The 16,526-nt window shown below is 36.9% G+C and overlaps 2 protein-coding genes across 5 annotated transcripts in view; both read left to right on the top strand.

Annotated features, from left to right (window-relative positions):
• LOC107753467 (oxidation resistance protein 1-like) overlaps positions 1–4,401 on the top strand; it is a 52,545-nt gene extending 48,144 nt beyond the window's left edge. For all 4 annotated transcript variants that reach the window (XM_016569614.1, XM_016569617.1, XM_016569618.1 and 1 more), the window contains 5 exons: positions 2,182–2,301; positions 2,575–2,727; positions 2,896–2,991; positions 3,155–3,228; positions 3,971–4,401. In XM_016569614.1, coding sequence (XP_016425100.1) covers positions 2,182–2,301; positions 2,575–2,727; positions 2,896–2,991; positions 3,155–3,228; positions 3,971–4,106 — 579 coding nt within the window. In that variant the 3' untranslated portion in view covers positions 4,107–4,401. The remainder of the gene's footprint in view (positions 1–2,181; positions 2,302–2,574; positions 2,728–2,895; positions 2,992–3,154; positions 3,229–3,970) is intronic.
• Positions 4,402–11,105: 6,704 nt separating this feature from the next.
• Positions 11,106–16,526, top strand: part of LOC107753468 (zinc transporter ZIP4-like) — an 11,344-nt gene continuing 5,923 nt past the window's right edge. Inside the window, exons 1-4 of the mRNA XM_016569619.1 lie at positions 11,106–11,490; positions 11,942–12,241; positions 12,353–12,542; positions 13,471–13,619. Of these exons, the coding sequence (XP_016425105.1) occupies positions 11,290–11,490; positions 11,942–12,241; positions 12,353–12,542; positions 13,471–13,619 (840 nt within the window). The 5' untranslated portion in view covers positions 11,106–11,289. The remainder of the gene's footprint in view (positions 11,491–11,941; positions 12,242–12,352; positions 12,543–13,470; positions 13,620–16,526) is intronic.

The raw sequence follows: 16,526 nt of genomic DNA on the forward strand, positions 1-16,526 counted from the left end.
TTTAAAAGTATTTCAGGCGAGAATGTAGTTGTTTAAAACTCAAATCTGCGGTTTATTTATAAAGACAGCGCCTATTTAAAAATGTGTTTCGCCGATTTCGGAGACGGTCAGCTCCACACGATCAGCGGGCGCTCAGTGCTCATGTTTCCTGACGAGAGCAGTCTCAACTCGGCTAGTCCTTCTGACATTTGCCGCTGGCTCTGAACATAAGATATAATTCGTTTTGGGTAAATCTAACAGGTAATCTTTGGTCTTTAATCTATTAATATGTTAAAATGAAAATAAAAAGAGGCAATACTGTTTGATATGATATTTCGTTTGGTTGTAATGTAGGCTATATACATTGCCTGAACTACATTTTTGCGGCTATTAATATGTTTAAATGAAAACGAAAGGAGGCAGCGGTGTTTGATATCATATTTCATATTTCGTATCATAAAGTCCGAACTACCGAGGATGCAAGTCCGAAATTTGCGTACTTGGTATTGAGAAATGCGCGCAGACCTACGTCACCAGACTATTTGCCTATTCTTCATGGTACTTTAGACCGCGATGGCAACGCAGATAGCAACAGGTCTGGGGGGAAAAAAGTTCCTGGGACAAATTGTTCCAGGTAATTTCGGTGGAATAGCAGCTTATGTAGGCGTTGTTAGAAGGTAAATGTTAGGTACTGCAGTCTAATAGTTATTGCACTCATTTAATGCTTGTCTCAAATTTGTACGCATTATTTCTTGTTGAATATCATGTTTTAGTCTGACATACATCACATTATCTTAGTAAAATGCTTGTGAATGTCATTTCATGTTGACTTTAAAGGAAAAACCAATCCTGAAAGTGTGTTGATGAGGTCTCACTAACCCTATTCCCTGCAAACATGAAAACAGTGCAAACATCCAAGAGTTTGAGGCTTTACTGAATATATTTTTGTAAATATACATAAAAAACAAAACATAAATATCAGCTCCAAATCTGATGTTTGTGGATTGTAAATTCTTGACATGTGATCCTTGGATATTTGCCTTGGTTTGCATTGCTGTTGGCAAACTACCCTGTTTTCCTGCTAACCTTTATTCCCGTGCTTAACTACGGTTATACTTCTCATTCCTTAACCTGTGAGATAAGCCTTCCTGAAGTAAGACCCCCTGGTACATTTTCCTGCAAGCCAAACCTTGCTGATCTCCATCCATCCATCTTTCTCTGTCTACATCAGTTGGGTTGTACTGATGTAGAAGCCCACATTACCAGATTTAAAGCCTGATTCGTCTGGCTGATAAATGTGTGTCTCTGTAAGCTTCACTCCTCACGTCCTGTAGTCTGACTTTCTCCTATATTGAGCTGTACTGCTTTTGATGCCCTCTGTGGAGGGGCATGATACCATTTCAGAATTTTGCAAATGTTCTCTTACTTTGAGAGTACTGTTTACATGGCATATTTCAGATTATGATACCTGATATGACTGGTGCCAGTTACCTGGAGTCAAGTCCTAAAAAAGTCATTTGATTGGATGATGCATAGATAGATAGATAGATAGTGTATTGTAAGTTACTCTATATTAACTTTATTCAGCTGTTGCATAAATGAAAATCAAATAATTATCTTGAAAATATAACTTTTTGAAATGACAGTAACTATATTGTGATAAATACCATCACAGATATATATAGAACAAATAAATGAGACTGATAAAACAATTGATAGATAGAACGAACAAATGAACGATATATTGAATGAACGACAGGTAGAACGAATGAATGAACACATGATAGATAGAACGAACAAACGAAAGGTCAAACAAAAGAGAACAAATAAACGACCGATAGATAGAATGAATGAAGGACAGATAGAAAGAACGATAGATCGAATAAACAAACGAATGATCAAAAAGTCAACTGATATTTCAAACGATAGAATGAATGAATGATAGATAGAATGAACAAACATGAAAGATAAGAATGAGTAAATGAAGAATAGATAAAATGAATGAAGGATAGATGGAACAAATGATAGATAGAACGAACAAACAGTGTGCTATTTTAAAGTTTTCTAAAGTAATCTAACCATAAATATACAAATTTATCCAGATGTTTGTGCTCTCAATGTAAGAGAATGTTTGTGAAATTTTGGGAGAATCAAATAGTGAGATCCTATTCATCAGCTCTTTTTCTTTCTATTTATAATCAGATCACAACCAAGGAAGAGGTGAACTCCAAACACATGGTGAAGAGTGACCCAGAACCCGAATCATTCAGGCCCAGTCTGAATGAGCCCAGTGTCCTGCTGCAACCTGATCAGATCGAAAAGGCAAGTTATAGTTGATTTTGGGTCCATATCTATATGCTGACCTTATCATATTTAACTCTGATGCACCTTAACTTTTGGCTAGCTCTCATGGGACTCTTGTGGCATTTTCATAATGTACCTGTGGCATTTCAGTTGTTGTATAATTGGCTCCCAGAGGCCTTTATTTTTTTATTATACGTTTACTTGAAGTTGCTTCCATGTGCCCTTTCTGTGCTGTCCTGATCTTTTAGGACTTTTCTTTACTCATTTCTGGCCTGTAACTCCAATCCTCAGCTGGCCAAGCACCTCCCCCCCAGGACGATTGGCTATCCCTGGTCTCTGGCATTCAGCACATCCAAACATGGCATGAGCATCAAGAGCCTGTACCGTGCCATGCAGGCCCAGGACTCGCCGGTACTCATGGTGATCAAGGACAGTGATGGACAGGTATGAACGTAAGCTTCTGGGTTTAAGCTGAAGTGTGTGGTTTTACATAGATTGTTTTTGGAAATATGTATGTGTAGATTGTGAAAATTACATAGTCTTGTAATGCATAGCTTTCACAGTATGAAGTTAATCAAATATTCAAAACAATCTTTGGCTTATTTTCTGCAGATGTTTGGAGCTCTCGCTTCAGAGCCATTTAAAGTCAGTGACGGCTTCTATGGCACCGGAGAGACATTTGTTTTCACATTCTGTCCAGAATTTGAGGTGGGGAATAAATTAATTGATTAAGTATACATGTATGTCTTAGATGGAGTAGTAATATATATGTATGTGTGTGTGTATGTATATATATATATATATATATATGTGTGTGTGTGTGTGTGTGTGTGTGTGTGTGCATTGCATTAAACAACTTGAACTTCTCTAGGTCTTCAAATGGAGTGGTGACAATATGTTCTTCATCAAAGGAGATATGGACTCCTTAGCTTTTGGCGGTGGAGGGTATGTAAAGATAAAAATTTGGCATATTTCATTTATCACATGCCAGTGCTGCACACAGAGATCTGATCTCATCATCATCATCCAGTCTGTCTGGAATGACATGAAGAAACAGATCAAACTGAGACAGACTAAATCCAGAAGAACTCCTGGCAACGTCTCCAAGATGCTTCAAGAATCCTTCCTGCAAAGCTGCCTGAAAAACTATTCGCAAGTGCACCGAGGGCAAAAGCTGCTTTAAACGCAAAGGATGGTCACACCAAATGTTGATTTAATTTAGTTAATAGAAGTTAATTGATAAAGAAAATCTATTTATGACATTATTTTTCATTAGGATAGCATCCTCATTTTACAGCATTTTTACACAAGTGCCTAAAATTTTTAACAGTACTGTAGCTTTGCAGATAGGTTTCTTGAAGCATCATGGAGACGCTGCCACAGTTCTTCTGGATTTAGTCTGTCTCCGTTTGTTCTGTTTCTTCATGTCATTCCAGACAGACTGGATGATGATCAGATTAGATCTCTGTGTGCAGCACTGGCTGCTGTCAGACAAAAATCTCACTGGATTATTACAATTAATGTCAAAATGAAGGGTTGGAAATGTTAACTGATATGTCCTACTGACACAGCAAAAGATAGAAATAACTGACATAAACCATTTTTTAGCTTGTGAAAATACTAGTGTTCTAATAATTTTGGCCACCACTGTATAATATATAAATGAATTCTTATTTTGTACTTTTAGGGGTGAATTCGGGCTGTGGTTGGATGGCGACCTCTATCATGGCAGAACTCACTCATGTAAGACCTTTGGAAATCCAATGCTCTCGAAAACGGAGGACTTCTATGTGCAGGACATTGAAATATGGGCCTTTGAATAACCCCCCCACCCCCACCTCACGGACTCGGTACACAATAAAGCGGGGTTATAAGGCCACATCACTAGACCCCCATAACTGATTATACACCCTCCACTTGGCTCCTAAGAAGCCCTGATAGAGGCAGTGCAGATATACAGCGTACACTGTCCTTCATTTCTGGAAATGGTCAGCATGGGTGGGAGTTCTTCGCTGGTTTCCCAATGAAAGTTTCTTTACCCATTTGCAGCCTGAGGTCCTCTAGTTTTGAGGATAAGGAAGGGCGCTAATGGCTTTTCCAGAATATTGTAGAACTTTCCAAAAGAAATGTAGCTCCAGACCTTCCCAGGAGTCATAAAACAATGGGTTTTCAGTCCTACTACTTTCTTCAACTGTAGCATTGCATCTAGCCTCAAAACCCCCGTTATTTATCTGTGTCTGTGCACTCACACAGGCTCTATATACTCAAAAGCCACTACTTAATGTAATATCCAGTACCGTGTTGCTGTAAAAATGTGGAGTAACATGCAAATTCACGTGTGGTGCCCTTTTCATGTCCTGTATGCTTTCCTGCAAGTCCTTCGTTTGTCTTTTATGAAGCCATTTTGGTGGGTGGGGCATCTGAAGGAGTATATATACATATATAAATACATATAGCAATTATATATTTATACCTTTATTAGTGTACTGTGTACATAACTACTTCCCACATTGCTGTTATGTGTGACAGTGATATGGTTTGCGCTACTTTCCTTGTAAATTTGGTCCAATAAATAAATTTCTATATGCACACGACATTAACGCTAATCCAATGTGAACGTGGAGTTTTCGTCAGGTAGCCGGTCTCTTGAGACTGGCTATTCTTATCAACGGTAACCTGGGAACCGTATATAAGGTGACCTGGGCGTTCGAGGGTGATGAAATGATTGGTGCAACCAGAGCCAGTCTCCAGGGCTTAAGGATGACTGCTGTCAGCGATCATGAGAACGCCTGTTACTGCAACATTTACAAAGAGGCACATCGACACAGAAGTTGTTGAAAAAACTGTGAAAATTGATTGGAAATTGGCTCTTTTAGCAGTGTTCAGACTTTAAGTTTAATCCAAGAGATGGCAGTTTCCCATTGTGGCCAGCTGAAAACATGCCCAAACATTTGACCCGACTGCGCGCGTCTGTTGTCAGAGCAGACGTCTTGCTGTGAAGGTCTGATGCTCTCTGCATGCCGTGGGATCGTGGAGCCGAAGGACTCGGACACCCTTCTGGGGCCAAACTGCGCATTCCTGGTCTTCCAGTATTTGAAGCTCAAATAAATGTCTCTAATCCTCTTGAAGATCCCTGACAGATTATGTGTCAATGTATTAATCACAATAAAATCTATGTAATAATGGTGTTTTGGTGGTTTTGTGTGTGCATGCATGAAGGAGAAAGACTTAAGGTCTTTGCACACTGAGTCCGAAAGTCTTGTCCAAAATTTTCGCACATTAAAAAATAAATACAACCTCACATTATGTCAATCACGTTTACGCACTGCCTCCGAAATTTCGTCGGTCATAACAAAAATTCGGATCAGGTCCAATTTTCTGTGTTTTTGCATCCATAGCAAGCATTTTGATAGGAAAGGATGACAAAAACGAAAAATGCATACAAACATTTTGGGCCTCAGTGTGCAAGGACCTTTAGAAAGTAAAGGTGCAGTCTCATTTGAATTGCATGCAAAATCCAGTTTCAATAGGAATCCATGCAATTGAGAATTTCTTATATGCAGATTTCGCATCAGGCTTCAAATGCTCTTTCAAATTCACCATGTTGACAAACAGAAAGAGGTTTGACTTGAAGATGACCTCTGTGTGAGTGGCGCTTTTGTGCATCGCTGCAATATTGACAATAAACATTCTTTGCCCGCACAAGTATGGTCACATTTACTGCAGAGTTCTACATGCAAAATCTATTTTAAATAGGAATCCATGAGAATTCAGTGTTGACCAATAGACAGCTGCTTGGTTTGAAAGTGATTTGTGTGAGCAGTGCTTCATGCATCGCTGTACTATTGATAAAGCTGCGTGTTTGTAAGAAACAAATCCATTTCTTTTTTTTTAAGAGGACAACAGGGGATGAACTTCTTCATTGGAGGAACTGTTATTATAGATTATGGAAGTGATGGTTTAAAGCTAAAATGTGTTCATGATGGATTTGTTTCTTACAAACATGTAGCCTTTTACTTCATAAGTTCATCATTACTTGTGGATTTTTGTGATGTTTTTATCAGCTGTTTGTTCTCTCATTCTGACGGCACCCATTCACTGCAGATGATCTATTGGTGTGACAGCAAGTGATGTAATGCTTAGATTTCTCCAAATCTGTTGACCGCACATGCACGATAAAGAATTCCCATGCTCCTCAGCAGCACTCCTGCTTTGTCCTGTCTTACATTTGCGTTAAGTACACCGCTTACAATACAACGCCAAAGAAGTGACCAATCGGTGTCATGGGGCGGGGGTTCAGCCTGGTGATCGACATAGATGTAGCGGCCCCTTGGCTTCCAAATCATGAGGCAGAGAGCTTTGACGGGTGTTTGCTGTTTTATTCAGCTTCGATGCAATCAACTTCCAGAATGCTGTGATTAATTTAACTCCTTCCGTGCATCACAGCATCTCATCCGATCCACGTCGCAATCAATATATTGCTCAAGCGATGAAACAGCAGCGCGATGCGATGAAAGCCTCAGATGCAGCGTCAGACTCAGGCGATGAAACAGCAGCGCGATGTGATGAAAGCCTCATATGTAACGGAGAGTTTTACTGTAGCGGCCCCTTGGCTTCCAAATCATGAGGCAGAGAGCTTTGACGGGTGTTTGCTGTTTTATTCAGCTTCGATGCAATCAACTTCCAGAATGCTGTGATTAATTTAACTCCTTCCGTGCATCACAGCATCTCAATGCACCCTACTGCACCTTGTATCACCGTAAAACTACACAAATGAAACATAACAGAAGATAAACTTGAGCAATACGTATTCACAATGTGAAATCCACAGTATTACACAGTATAATTTACACAAGCAGAGTTCACCAAACACCATTATCACAAAGAAAATAGGAAATAAACAAACTAACATGAAATACAATGTAAACAACATACCTCATCCCGCTATTGCCAAAAAGGGACACTAAACACATTCATATATTTCAAATAAACTCCAAATTCAGCGCTATGTGAGCTCGTGCAACACACGCGAAACCCTTCCTTTTTTGTGCTGCAAACATGTGTCACCAAGTTACCTTGCGCCCTCTAGTGACGCCTTCAAATAAAACTAATTAAAGGGCAAAGCGGTCATTACAATAGATGTTAGATGTAGTATGCAGACAATAATTATGTAGATTTAGAACTACATGTCTGATGAAGTCTGAACCTACATAGAAAGCAGTCCAACTGCTCCAGAGACGCACTCCCCTCCCAATTGAAAATAACACAAGCAGGGTCTTCTAAGATCTAATATTTAACATGATCATTTGTAATGATTCAAATGGTCTGACAATGTATATTAACATAATCTGCAAGTGTTTATGGCTTTAATGGTTCTATTCAGTGTACAGCGGTCCATTACATTAGAGGCCAGTCTCTGATGATGAACGTTTGGCTTGTGGTAGAGAGTTCCCTCTAGTGGAAGTTTTCCCAATCACCTTTTAACACAAGATTTTGAAAATATTAGCTTGTGTTAACTCTGTTTTAATTCCAAAAGCCAGAAGCAGATACTTACTGTCTACAATTAATACAGCGCCTGTGCGAGAACATCCACCACAAATGAATGAGATGCTTTCTGCTCCAAATGGAATTTCTTTTTAGCCTATGGAAGGGATCAAATAATAGCGTTTTCACATATTCTCATTACAGAGCATTTCATCACTGACTCTAACAGAAGTGCACTGGAGCATATCTTCAGTTCTGAAAATAAAAAATGTTTAAATGTGTATTACTTCTATTCATTTGAATAAACCCCTAGGCGTTTAACCTGCAACAAGGCCGTGTTGTCACTAAGATCCGGAATATTCTGAAGCAGACTCCTCCAAAACCTGACATCATTGAGTGCTATGCTCATCTCTCCGCCAGTTAAAGGATGCCGCATGTTATAAGCATCTCCAAGAAGCAAAACTCCTGGCATAGAGGATAAGTTAGATCTATTTTAAAATAATTTGGTTCTAAGACTTTTTCGAAGTCTATGACATAAAACATTACAATACTTGTTTAAATGACTAACAACAACAATAAAGCTTCTTTATAATTACTATACTATGTATTACTATGTACCATAATTCAAGAAACTGCCACTGCTACAACTCTAACATGCTGTTTCTATATTGAGCAGTTACCTGGTTTATTGACAGGTGATGAGGGCAGGAAACTTGCTGGCATGGATTTTGTACAGCCAACAAAAACGGCCTCTTGAATTGATCTATCATGCAGGCACAACAAACCAAAGTAAATTTGCTAAAAAAAAAAAAAAGTATGACCCATATTAATCTGATGACATTTTTATATTAGCTCATGTATGTATGTGGACTGAAACTTTAGTTTTATGGTTGAACATTAATATAAGCAAACATAAAAGGATAGTTCAGGTTAAATAGTAGTTAGGCTACATAAATGTAATCATTATTTAACCATATTGTTTTACCATTATTTTTTGCTTATTCCTAAAGCTGCTTTTGAAGTTACCCAAGGTTATCACTGGTTAACATACAATATTTTTGACATATTATGAAAATGTTTGGACATATTACACCGTCCTGCATCATATTTGCTGAACGAAGCCCAATACTTGTTTGCTGATTCCAAAAATAGTGCCTGCTTTGCTCTTGCACGTCACACTTTCTTTTCAAATGTGATGATATGAAAATGATTTAATAGCATTTTTGCTTTCGACAAACATTTGTAAGGTAAAAAAGTCTTGTATTATCCTTTTACCACCAGAAAAACTGCCACAAATTCACAATTCCTGTCTTCGTCTGAGCTAGCTTACAACTATGTTAAATTCTCAGCTGATTTTCACAATTATGAATGATGCTGAAAAACATTATTTTAAGTCAAATCACGATTTCCACTTTGTTTGTAAATTGTAAATTAAATTATACATTATAATACCTCAGTTTGTCATTAAAACTTGACATTTGACTGCTTTTGTTATGTTGATAAGTACATTACAGCTCATACATAAATACAATTTGAGAAAGCTTCATTCTTATTTTTTTAAAAGACTATACATTATGGAAAGTTTTTGATATTTTTGAACTCCGCATCATCAAATTAGGTAATATTAGTCCTTTTTTACAAATCAGCAAAATGTTTTTTTGTTTTTTTTTCAATATTCAGGACTGTATTATCAAACTAGATAATAAAGAGATGGATGGATGTGGTCTTTTGACTAACCTGTACTTTCCCAGAATGCCTGTGACAGCCATTTTCCTCTTCAAGGTACGTTACTGTGCCTTCAATGAACCTCACACTCAACAAACACCAGGTAAATATGTTATTTAAAAAACTTATATTTTAAACATGCAAGACACATATGTTGACCTTACTTTGGCTCTGCAAACGCAGCTCTTCGCAGACCCATGATAAAGCGACCGTGGTGGAAAGCTCGGCCACACAGAGTCTGGTCTTGTGAGTAAGGAATCTCCACAAGCAACCCACTTTCAGTATCATGTTATATATACCCATTCACAATGTGTGCATCCAACCCTTCAACTGACTCTACAAGAAATATGAATTATAGGTCAGATGTCATTATAACTAGCAATGAAAACTGAAAAAACAAAAAGAAACTCACTTTCCAGGTTTAATTCTTTGAGGGCACGATATCCAGCAGGCTGCAGCAATTCACCCACTATTCTGTCAGGCTCTCTAAGACTCCTCTCAATCACTGTAACCTTGCGTCCATCTCGCCCAAGAACCGCTGACAGCGAGGAGCCCAAAACACCGGCCCCTACAATGATGACATCAGGTTCTGGGGCAACAAAATCTCCAATGTTGGTGGTGTTATTCTGTAGATAGATAATAGATAAACAGTAGATAGACATAACAATAGATAATAATAATTAATAAAGTAAAAATGCATAAATTAAAAACAAATAAACTGATATTAATGGGGGAAAAAACGAATAAAAGCATAATATATTTTATGGTTCTGAGGTATTTTTAGATAGATAGATAGATAGATAGATAGTCATAGCTTAAAATGTCGTTATTTAAAGACGAGCATACACAGGACACTGTTGCATCTATAACGGCGGGTTATTGAAATCATGACATCTATCCACCGAGCAAAGTAGGCTTGACAGAGTATCACATGAAGGGCTTAGTGAGACCGTGCAAGTGCAACTGTGTAAACCCCGCCCACTCATTCAGCTACCCAATCATATCCCTGTACGATTAGATCAAAGGCTTGCGCCCTGAAGTGGCATGGCATCTTTATTCACAGATTTCGCTGTGTTTAGTAGCACGTATGGTTTTTAGTGGCATCCTGTGCTAGTGGATTGTGGCATATACCATTGAAAATTGCTGAACATGTATGTTCTGGCACCTCCAGCATAATATGTAACGTTCATTATTAATTTTAAAAAGCATACAAAATAAATATCCAACCAGATCAAAATATCAAAATATAGCATTTTCATTCAGGGGGCGACATATACATATTGAATAAAATCTAGATTGAAATAACTGGAGAGAGAGCAAGCGCAAAGAATAACTGTACAATTAAAATATGAGGACGTCATGCATAAATATAATAAAAAAACACCAAATGAAAGTATTTTTATTTTATATGACTTGTATTTTAATAGAAGAATGTTGATCTAAATGTAGCCCCTTAAAGGTAAAACAAACATTTGCTTTAAACTTAAAATCACTCTCCCACTTTTGCTAATGATCTGTTAACTTAAAAGTGACAAACTGCTCAAAACAAACAAACAAACAAACAAACAAAAATGTTGTTTCAATGACTCGAAGCCCTCTGTGCAGATGAGAGGAGTTTCTGTTGACCAATCAGCGTTCAGTGTGGAGGACAACAGGAGCATTATTACCTGAACAGGTACACGAGCACTTGTGTGAGGAACTCTGAAGCTCCTTTGTGGAGTGTGTGTGTGTGTGTGTGTGTGTGTGAGAGAGAGGACAGTCCGTCGCCGCAATAAGGTTAGGGACAAAACACACACCATGGAGACTAGAGGAGTTGTGTTTCTCTGTGTGACCTGCCTCAGTCTGTTTACAGGCGCGCGTGGCGGTAAAAAGGACATTTACGCAAAAATTGTGGATTTAGTGTCTCCAGGTGAAGAGTTCCTCACGGAGGATGCGCTTCTCTCGGTGTTTGAACTGCTGGAGAACCGCGTGCAGTGCTCCGGTGTGTCGTGTGGAAAGGTATAGGACGGATTTGACGAACTTTAAGACCTGTTCTTTTACTGTGTGTGTGTGTATATATATATATAAGTGATGTGATGTTTAAATGACATAGACATATTTATTTATTAGGAAAAATTAAAAAATGACATTATATTAGATCTGTTATGAAGAAGAGAGCATCCCATACAGTGTGCCAAGAACATTACCAGCTCATATTTAAAAAATTGTTTTATAAATGGGTTTTTTTTAAAGAAAAGAAAATGAAGCCTTTTTAAGGATCATTAAGATTTGTCTCTACACCAGCAAAACACATTTTATGTCACATCTCATGACTTCATCACGGGTATCTGTTTCACATTTGTGAAAGCCAAATGAAACTGCACAAACTTTAACTGCAAATGTGTTCCAGTTTCAGACTCCATCATTACACAGAAATCTTGAAATCACTCTCTTTCTCTCCTGTATATAGTGCATGTCTGTTGAACATCTGCACCAGTTGTTGAGTAATTACAGCAGCTCACAGGGGCTACAAATGGAGGATTTCTTCACAGTGGCCCCTGGATGCTGTCTGTTCCTGAGCTCTCCGCTGGAGACCTGTGGGGCCATACGGGAGGGCCGCTGGGGTAAGGAGACCCATCACTTCATCCAAATGATTTTAGGCCACGACAACACCACCAGCAGTCTTAATGAGATCAGTGCCACAGAATATGAGGGTTTGGAGCAGCTGTTTGATGAGATGGAAAAATACTATCAGCCAGACACACATGAGGTCAGTAACTGCAATTTAGGATTAAACTAAAAGTGCTAATCATGCTAAGTGCTAGTAACATGGCCGTGATACACGTTAAGACATCTGTAATTTGTTTGTACACATTTTCAGTCCTGTCTTTCACTAAAAGACATCCTGGAAGAGAGCGGTGATCATCACTTAGAGCTGGATGCTGTTTTTGCAAATATCCTCTATCATGCTTTGCGTGGAGACTGTATGAGATCACTTGTCCTTCCTGAGCAAGAGTACTTTCTGGATTACATCTTCAGCCATTTTGCCTCTGATAATCTTACACTTCATGGTATGACAATCCATGGTTTTGATAATCCCGATGATGTTATTAACTTAAAATGTGTTTCATGTTGTTGAATTTTTTTTTTTTGCTTAAACATTCAAGTAAAAATATGTTTTAATGTGACAGAATCAATCTGAATAAATAATGTCACACCAATAAAAGTTGGCCATTTTTTAGACTCAGGTCCAGTGTTATTTTAGTATCATTTGTATAATATTATAGTTTTATTAATAGTTTGAATTAGTTTTTATTTTTTTATTTGTAGTTTTTTATGTTTAATTTCAGTTCATGTTTATTTATTCATTTAGATCCCATTAATTTTACATTTTTTCATTTTTACACACACACATATATATATATATATGTTTCTTTAGATGAGTGTTTACGCTGTAAAATATATTTTCTTATTTAGTATTTTTGTCTGGTTTTCCATTACAAATATCTAAACATACTTAAGTCAAAATGCATTTACATGAGATGGAAACTGACTTAAGACAATCAGGTCTTGTTTTCTGAAGAAAAAAAAAAGTAAAAATTAAGGGGGTTTATGCTTAAAACAAGAACAATATCCAATAAAGAAAGATATTTGCACTGGACAACAAGACAAAATACTGAGTAAGAAAATAATTTTTAAGTGTAGGTTTCTTATAATATATTTATGCATTTGACAGATGCTTTATTCAAAGCATTTTCCATTGCATTCAAAGTAAAAATTTGATCAGTTCAGGCATCTGAACTGGGAGTCGACCATATAACCTTAGCTTTTCTTGTACAAACAGTTAATATAGAACTTAAAAAGGTCCTTTTGGTTGCAGCTTAATGTTTTTAATACTTGTTCATGTTCTTTAGTGTTTTCTGAAATGAAGCATTAAGCAGTATTTTGTTTGACGCTGAACATTTGCGCTCTATTTTTAATGATGTCATTGTTACTCAGATTTTGAAGAGCTTCTGAAGGCACTAAACCTGGGCGGAGAGGAACACGACCATGATGATGCCCACACTGAGGATGAAGCCCACCGCAGCGGACCGACCCCCAGACAAAGTCATCAGGACGATCACCATAGCAACAGCAGCTGGGACACGGCAAGATACAGCAATGTTTGCTTGGGGCATCATGAGAAATCAATGCATGCTGCAGAAATCGAATCATTTAGAGTTTGATGAAGAGAACAATCATTCAGATGGGCAATAAATTATTTTGAGGCCTGCAACATGACATATCAACCTTAATAATTGATGTTTAGATGTCTTGATGGATGTATGTTGTGACATACGGTGCAATCTGAGACCATGCAATCTGTCTGTAATGATAATCGGAGTGAATTTAAGCCGTCTAAAAAAAAAAAAAGCCTGTCATTTGACATCCATGCAACTAATAATAGTGCACACTAATGCATGCATGCTTGTCAGAGCAAAGAAAGTAAGTAAAGCCAAATAATCCATTTTAATATTTTAATATATAAAATTTATATATATGTACATGTATATGTATATGTGTGTGGCTGTACATACACATATGTAGTTGTTTTTTGGTGTTTGGCTTAGTGTTATGTTAGAATCATTATTATACTCATACCTTTTGTTCTTTTCGTATTTTTGAATTGTTTTTAGCTTTATTTTTTTGTTTTCATTTAAATGTTTTAGTTTTGAAATGCATTTGTCATTTTTATTTAATTTATTTTACTTTCTTAAATGTGTATATATATAGTATTTATAGAGTTTTAGCTTTTAGTTTTAATTACTTTTTCTTATTTGTGTATGTTTGAATTGTTTTTAGCTTTATTTTTTTGTTTTCATTTAAATGTTTTAGTTTTGAAATGTATGCATTTGTCATTTTTATTAAATAAAAATGACAAATGCATACAACAACATTTAAAAACTAAACATTTAAATGAAAACAAAAAAATAAAGCTAAAAACAAAAGGTATGAACAAAAGGTATGAGTATAATAATGATTCTAACATAACACTAAGCCAAACACCAAAAAACAACTACATATGTGTATGTACAACCTCACATATACATATACATGTACATATATATAAATACATTAAATATATATATATATTATTTCATTTCCATTTTGTATGTTGAAGTACTGAAATAACTCAAATTAAATAAAAGTAAAACTTAATAAAAAGCCTATATAGACATAATAAAAAAACTAATAAAATGACAACATGACTACAACTGTAACTAAAACTAAAATAGATAACTAATACAAATCAAAGTACATTAGTTCATCAGTAATCCTAAAAAAATAACACTGAGCCAAACACACATGCTAAAACAACAACAACTTACTGACACATAATAAGAAATAGTTTATAAAAACCTGAAACAGAAGTGGAAAGAGGAGAGATAAAAAGCGATACTTATGTCCTTTGCCAGTGTCCCTGCCCGGTGGAGTCACACGGTAGAGTCTACAATATTATACAATATTTAATGTATCTGCATTACTGTAAGCGTAGGTTTAGGGTTGGAGCCGGTTCCAAACTACTGTCGAGGTTTGCTGAAGATTACTAAGGGTTCTGACGAGTGAGTTGCTAACATTATGCACATGCGTGTGTATCACCGATGATTTGAACGAGACTCATGCGCAATATAGCCTAAAGTCCTATTCGGACGGTAATTGTTTCTCATGGGGACGTAAGTGATTTTCACCAATTACAAGGTGATTTAATGCCGTCCGAATCCAGAATGTCGGTGTTTATCTCTCACCACCCCCTTAAAAATCCCCGGCCGAATTACCTACTGTTTTCTGACAAACACCAGGGTCGTGTGGTAATTTAATTGCCGTCCGAATCCACATCTCTGAGTTTACGAGAAGAAATCGATTCAAAATTCAGAGTTTAAACCCTCTCTGAGCACTCCCGAACACCTTACGGTACGGTTGTACTTCGGTGTAATTCTGGTAATGCTGGAAAGTATTTAAAGGTCCACTGAAGTGCTTTGAAACACACAGCGTTGTTCTGTGTGTTGACGTGATTTAAACTGAAACAGGAAGTGAGGGCGGGACATATCAAGCAGTCCTGCCCCCTTTTTAAAATAGCCAACAGCGTTTCGTTTATATCACAGTTACAGTTTGGACCAGAGTCGTTAAAGAGCACGGTAAAGCTGCATTTGACAGCCACAATCTCATATTGCTATAAAATATAGCATGCCATTCACCGTACAGAAAATACAAATCCTGTGAACAAGTGACCGATTTGAGCCGCAGCTTCAGCGTCTTTTTATAGTGCAGGGGGCGGGACGCTTCGGGTTCTAGAGAGCGTTTGATTGGACAGAAAGTTTAATGAGAAGCTGAAGTGCAGTGTGATGTCATCAAAATCGCTGATCCATATTGGCGAAGTGAGAGACTGTAAGTTACATAAAAATACATTTTAAATTTTAAATTTTAAAGTTAAATTACCGTCCGAATCGGGCTTTAGTTTCTTTAATAATAAACAAAACGTTCTGGAAATATGCTTATAACTAGTTTTATTAAAAAGGCCTACATTTTTCTTAAAACATGGAAAATCCTGAACTTGAATTTATCAATGAGTTTATAGAGAAAAAATTAGATGTAGGAGGGTCCCCCTGAGCTTAATTAATTAATTATTTACAATCATTCGTATGTCTAGTTTCCATTTTAGGCAAGCTGTCAATGCACTCATTTTCATTATTACTATTTTTATTTTTATTAGGCTACTACATTTTATTATTATTATTGCAAAGTCATCAAAACTTTGCCAATTTTTTTTTTTAATTAATCAAAATGACTATTCTTTCAAGTACACAGTATATAGTCATACAAACTCATTTGTGAAATCAATCACCAGCAGGTGGCATAAAAGGACGGCAGGCATCATTTCTCAGTAAAGCTGGAATTGTGAAGTTTTCAATGTATTTTGAAGTCACATTGAATATTAATTGGGGTAATACCAATTACCAATAATAGCTTCTCTCTTTGTTATACCATTGAGGTCCACAAGACCCTCATTTAGCAAA

Source organism: Sinocyclocheilus rhinocerous, unplaced genomic scaffold, assembly GCF_001515625.1.
Source record: "Sinocyclocheilus rhinocerous isolate Xijiao unplaced genomic scaffold, SAMN03320098_v1.1 scaffold1403, whole genome shotgun sequence".
NCBI lineage: Eukaryota > Metazoa > Chordata > Actinopteri > Cypriniformes > Cyprinidae > Sinocyclocheilus > Sinocyclocheilus rhinocerous.